Source organism: Mandrillus leucophaeus, unplaced genomic scaffold, assembly GCF_000951045.1.
Source record: "Mandrillus leucophaeus isolate KB7577 unplaced genomic scaffold, Mleu.le_1.0 Scaffold245, whole genome shotgun sequence".
In the NCBI taxonomy this organism is placed as follows: domain Eukaryota; kingdom Metazoa; phylum Chordata; class Mammalia; order Primates; family Cercopithecidae; genus Mandrillus; species Mandrillus leucophaeus.
In genome coordinates this window covers 679,123-685,122 of record NW_012102532.1, presented here as the reverse complement: position 1 = coordinate 685,122, position 6,000 = coordinate 679,123, and the positions used below count along the sequence as shown (strand labels likewise).

Genomic DNA, 6,000 nt, shown 5'->3' with positions numbered 1-6,000 from the left:
AACCCCATCTCTACTAAAAATACAAAATTAGCCAGGTGTGGTGGCGCATGCCTGTAATCCCAGCTACTCAGGAGGCTGAGGCAGGAGAATCGCTTTAACTCAGGGGGGTGAATGTTGCAGTGAGCTGAGATCGCGCCATTGCACTCCAGCCTGGGCAACACGAGCGAAACTCGGTCTAAAAAAAAAAAAAACCATATATATATATAAAAATTAGCCAGGCTACTCGGGAGGCTAAGTGGGAGATTGCTTGAGCCCCAGCAGGTTGAGGCTATACTGAGAGGCTGTAGTGAGCTGTGATTGCGCTACTGTACTCTAGCCTGGGCAACAGTGAGATTCTGTCTCAAAAACAAACAAACAATCCTCTTCTAATTGACAGGAGAAAATACTAGAATGTTTGGTGGAACATGCACTTATAAAACTATAGTCTCTATTTTTGCTTTAGCAAAATAGAAAAGAGAGACACTAAAGAAACATAAGGGACTCATAGGGCAAACAAGCCACTCTCTAGCCTTTTAAAAACAGCCCAATTAGGTAATAAGTAAATAAATACCAAGTAACTTGTGGCTGAGGTTTAAGAACACTTGTTGGCAGCTGAGTGCGGTGGCTCACGCCTGTAATCACGGCACTTTGGGAGGCTGAGACGGGTGGATCACCTGAGGTCAGGAGTTCAAGACCAGCCTGGCCAACATGGTGAAACCCCGTCTCTACTAAAAATAAAAAAAATAAGCCAGGTGTGGTGGCGCACGCCACTTGGGAGGCTGAGGCACGAGAATTGCTTGAACCTGGGAGGCGGAGGTTGCAGTGAACCAAGATCGTGTCACTGTACTCTAGTACTCTAGCCTGGGCAACAGAGTGAGTGAGACTCCATTTCAAAAAAAAAAAAAAAAAAAAAAGAAAACAACTTGTTGCCGGCTATAAGGGCTTTTGTTGTTAAGTTCTAGAGTCACAAAAACACTAGGAGAAATCTTCTCTAAGATCAGGTTTCATACTAGGTTTGAAGATTAAGGTAGTATTATGCATGTTTGATATTATTAGCTCATGAAATTTAGAATTAGAAAGTCCTTAGAGATCGTAAGATCTAATCAATTTCTTATTTTATAGATAATGAAACTGAGGCCCAGAAAGTTAAGCAACTTATTCAAGATCATGCAACTAGAACTTATTTATAGGTGCTCTTCTTCAATTGAAGGAGGACTAATGTTTAATTACAATATTGTTAACATTTAATTGTTTCAGTAGTTTCTTTAAAAATTTATAAAGTAGAAACACATGCTTAATTGTGGACTATGCCTATAGTCAGACCATTACTACATGAAAACATCTACCATCATCTGGCGGCAGCATATCTGAGTACAGTTCATTTAAAAGAAACATAAGTTTCTCAAAAGTTAACTCTAAACATAAACAGATCATGAAGAATATCCCATTCTTTTGCCTACTTGTAACTAGCTTTGGCAAGCAGTTGATGGATGCGTCCTTTCACCTCTTCAGTCGTCTCTGTATTGGCAATTCGCTCAGGAATCTCTTCCTCTCCCTGGGGAAGCTGTAGAAGCTGCTGCAGGGTAGACTTCAACTCTGGCAGCATGGCTTCCCACTCCTCCTCTGGGTCCAGCACCGCAGCTAAATTAGAGTATCACTCAGTCTCTTTCATTGGAGGTTTTTATTTATTTTTTTTTTGAGACGGAGTCTCGCACTCTCACCCAGGCTGGAGTGCAGTGGCGCCATCTAGGCTCACTGCAAGCTCCGCCTCCCGGTTTCACACCATTTTCCTGCCTCAGTCTCCCGAGTAGCTGGGACTACAGGCACCTGCCACCTCCCCTGGCTAATGTTTTGTATGTGATCCGCCCACCTCGGCCTCCCAAAGTGCTGGGATTACAGGCCTGAGCCACCGCGCCCAGCCACATTGGAGTCGCGCTCCTCCATTGCAAGGAGAAGCCTGTCTGAGGTTAGGACTCCAAGGCAGTAACTACTTACAAGCTGCTGCAGTTCGCCTCTGGGCCCTCATCTCTTGTAATTTCTGGGTCTCCTTCTGCAGTGGTCCAGCAAGGTCAGTATCACTAAGCTATCAGGTAAAATGAATAGCAGGGTCAGTAAATGACATACTTTCATCCCTGTTTCCATTTAATTCCTTCTCTTTTGGTGGACCAAGTCTACTTACCTTGCAGGAAAAAGGATTATTGGCTAGAAAACTGGCCAGCAGCTGGATGGCATTTTTACATACTAGCACTGACTTGTCTGCCAGACGTCCCACAGCTAAAGCCACCACTGCCTGGAAACGTGTCAAGGGGAGAGCCTGTGTCGGGTAGGAAGAGAAGAATCTGCTCAAGTCCCACATCATCCATTTTGTTCAAGATGATCTTTAAGTGTACTCTGAACAGAGCTACCCACTCACTCTAAAATACCTTTCTACAGAATATAAATTAGGAGTACTCCTTGTAGTGGTAAGACACATTAGAGTCCTTAAAGGGAGCCAGATATCCTTGTCCTTGGTAGAGGAAGACTTTTACTACTGATAATAAAAATGTGAATTCTAGACTTTTTGGGGCAGATATTTATCTTTAACACTGGATTCCTCTTTACACTGGTACATAGAGAGGTACCATATGTCTTTGCCACATAGAAGGTTGCTTACCTTCTGCTGGACAATTCGGGTGAAGAGCTGCAAAACACGGCTCCGCACAAAGGAGTTGACATCATGGCCATGGGCTTGTAAAGTATCCAAGAATTGGTCTCTGGTGTCTCGGGCTGCTGCTTCCAGTTGATCGCCATTGAGAACCTGCAGCACCATCTCTGCCATGGCTGCTAGCACAGCATTACGCATCATGTAATTCTAAGAGAGAGCAGCATAAAGGGGTAAAACCTTTGGTCAAGGCGAAGCTTGCTTGTGCTTGGCCGTAACTTTTTCGATTAACTGCCTAGGTATTCAATCCCAAGGTCACAGGAAAAAGCTGAATCCCAAAGAGGACTTGTTGCTCAGAGAATGCTAGAACAAACAAGGGCCAAAACCAATTTTTCCTCATAGGGCTCACACAGGAAAGCATGGTAGTAGCTAAATAAAAAAAATCACATCCACTCACCAACGAACATTTGAAAAGCATTTTTTACTACCTTTCAGCTGAGGTCTCAAAGCCTTTATTTATTTATTTATTTTTGAGACAGAGTCTCACTCTGTCGCCAGGCTGGAGTGCTGTGGCACCATCTTGGCTCACTGCAACCTCTGACTTCATGGTTCAAGTAATTCTCCTGCCTCAGCCTCCCAAGTAGCTGGGATTACAGGCATGAGCCACCACACCCAGCTAATTTTTGTATTTTTAGTAGAGACAGGGTTTCACCATGTTGGCCAGACAGGTGGTCTCAATCTCCTGACTCATGTTCCGCCCACCTCAGCCTCCCAAAGTGCTGGGATTACAGGCGTGAGCCACCGTGCCCATCTGTGTGGTTTTTTTTTTTTTTTGAGATGTTGTCTTGCTTTGTTGCCCAGGCTGGAGTGTAGTGGAGCAATCTCGGCTCACTGCAACCTCAGTCTCCCGGGTTCAAGCGATTCTCCTGCCTCAGCCTCCCAAGTAGCTGGGATTATAGGTGCCCACCATCGTGCCCGGCTAAGTTTTGTATTAGTAGAGCTGAGGTTTCACCATATTGGCCAGGCTAGTCTCAAACTCCTGACCTAGCGATCCACCCTCGTTGGCCTCTCAAAGTGCTGGGATTACAGGCGTGAACCATCGCGCCCATCTGGGTTTTGTTTTTTGAGACAGTCTCGTTTTGTCACCCAGGCTGGAGTGCAGTGGTGCGATCTCGGCTCACTGCAACCTCCATTTCCCGGGTTCAAGCAACCCTCCCACCTCAGCCTCCCGAGCAGCTGGGATTACAGGCGTGCACCACCACACCCAGCTAATTTTTTTGGTATTTTTAGTAGAGATGGGGTTTTACCATGTTGGCCAGGCTAGTCTTAAACTCCTGACTTCAAGTGATCCGCCTACCTCAGCCTCCCAAAGTGCTGGGATTACAGGCATGAGCCACCACACTCGGCTTCAAAGCCTTTGATCCTTACTAGTAAATATCCCCTCCTTTCCCTCCCACTCTCCTTTCCACGCTTTACTGACAGAAAATGAGACAGAAACATGGAAATCAGCCTTAGAGTGTGCCAGCAAGTCCAATACATAATCTGGTGGAGAGCAGGGTTAATGTTGTTGCCAGGCCAAGAACCAGAGAGAAAGGTCTTGCACAAAAAGTTAAAGTAAATTAGATGAACAAGTGGACTGTCTTTGTCCTTGACATTCACCTAGGAGTGCCTAACATCAGTATGGGAATCAGCCAGGTTAGCATTCAGGGATGAAAGAGAATGGAGAGAGATGACATGGGTTGATTTGAGAAAGCTCACTGTTTGAGGAAGCAAGGCAAGTCAGGTGGTGGGAAGACGCTTTATCCTGAGGAATAGATGGGACTCAGAGTCAAAGCTGAAGGTTAAGCATGGTAGTGCCTGTAATCCCAGTACTTTGGGAGGCTGAGGCAGGAGGGTTGCTTGAGACCAGGAGTTTGAGACTAGCCTGGGCAATATGGCAAGACCCCATCTCTACAAAAACTGAAAAAATTAGCTGGGCATGGTAGTATGTGCCTGAAGTCCCAGCTACTTGGAAGGCTGAGGTGGGAGGATTGCTTGAGACCAGGAGATCGAGGCTGCAATGAGCTATGATTGTGCTCCAGCATGGGTGACAGAGCCAGATCCTGCCTCCAAAAAAAAAAAAAATCAAAGCTGAGTTGCTCTTACTAGACTTAAGCTGTGGAAATGTCATCTCCCTTACCAGAACTGGATAAAAGCAATATGAATTGAAAGATTAACAGATTAATAAAAAGCTCTTTATTCAACAAACTTGAACTGCTTCTCTACAGAAAAGAAATGTCACAATGATAAATCTAGACAACTTGTCAAAGCTACTTTCTTGTTCTGTTAAGAAACGGCCTTTCAACACTGGACTTAAAATCCCCAGAAAAAGCTCAGTGATCCCTAGTGGACCACCTACCTCTCCATCCAGGTGATCTAGCAAAATGCACATGCTGGACATCAGGATAGCTGGGACACGTTCTGCTAGTTCTGTCAGGAATGCTGCAAAGCCCTTTGTCCCTGAAGGGTCTCGACTCAGCTCTTGGGGACACTTTTGTCCAATCTCTCTACATAGGGAAGAAAACACAGCCATAGCAACATAGATCAATTATTCAGATCCTAGTAAGGGTACTACAGGGTAAGACAGGTATCTAATATCTGAAGGAATCTACAGTTGCACAGATAATGTATTTCCAATCTTTCTTTATTCCCTCCCCAAGGAAAATGAGCATGAGAAACTTCGAGAACGAAGAGTCACCTTACAATCTCTCCCACTATGCTCTTCATTCCATAGTCAGTTGCCCATAGACTCACAGCTGCAACCAGTACAGGTGCCAGGTGTTCAAAGTGCTGCAGCATCTGGATGATCTTCACTGTAGCACCTGTGGAAGCACTAAACATAAGAAATTATGGGCAATATAAAAAAGGCGGGGCAAAGCAATGGGTAACTTACTGAGCATATGGTTATAACGGGTCAAGGCTACACCAAGCAGGTGTGTTATGGCTTCCCGAGTGGAGCGGTTCTTCTGGTGACTAATGGTGGGATTCTCCAGAAGGCGGTAGCAACAGCCAGTAACCAAACTGAGAAAGGAAGAGTTTGAGATGATGAAAGCAGCTGTCTGGATCCAATCATATCAGAGCCCTGCCTCATTCATTCTATCGCTACTGCTCCCAAAGTCACGGTTTTCTTTATTCTAGCCATTACCTTCTATAACAAGTTGCTTTGCTTTGCTGACCCCGGTTAGGTACTGCTTCCTTCAAGATTACCAACTTTCAACCAGTTGTGATGCTGACAAAGCACCTGAATATATGATAAAAATATGACAGAGTTGGTCGGGTGTGGTGGCTCATGCCTGTAATCCCAGCACTTTGGGAGGCCAAGGCAGGTGGATCACAAGGTC

At 45.2% G+C, this 6,000-nt stretch overlaps 1 protein-coding gene across 3 annotated transcripts in view; it reads right to left on the bottom strand.

Moving 5' to 3' along the window:
• Nucleotides 1-6,000, bottom strand: part of NCAPD2 (non-SMC condensin I complex, subunit D2) — a 37,014-nt gene that overhangs the window by 14,741 nt on the left and 16,273 nt on the right. For all 3 annotated transcript variants that reach the window (XM_011982951.1, XM_011982950.1, XM_011982952.1), the window contains 7 exons: nt 5,553-5,680; nt 5,358-5,481; nt 5,019-5,166; nt 2,633-2,830; nt 2,159-2,293; nt 1,975-2,062; nt 1,440-1,620 (listed from right to left, as the gene is read on the bottom strand). In XM_011982951.1, the coding sequence (XP_011838341.1) occupies nt 1,440-1,620; nt 1,975-2,062; nt 2,159-2,293; nt 2,633-2,830; nt 5,019-5,166; nt 5,358-5,481; nt 5,553-5,680 (1,002 nt within the window). The remainder of the gene's footprint in view (nt 1-1,439; nt 1,621-1,974; nt 2,063-2,158; nt 2,294-2,632; nt 2,831-5,018; nt 5,167-5,357; nt 5,482-5,552; nt 5,681-6,000) is intronic.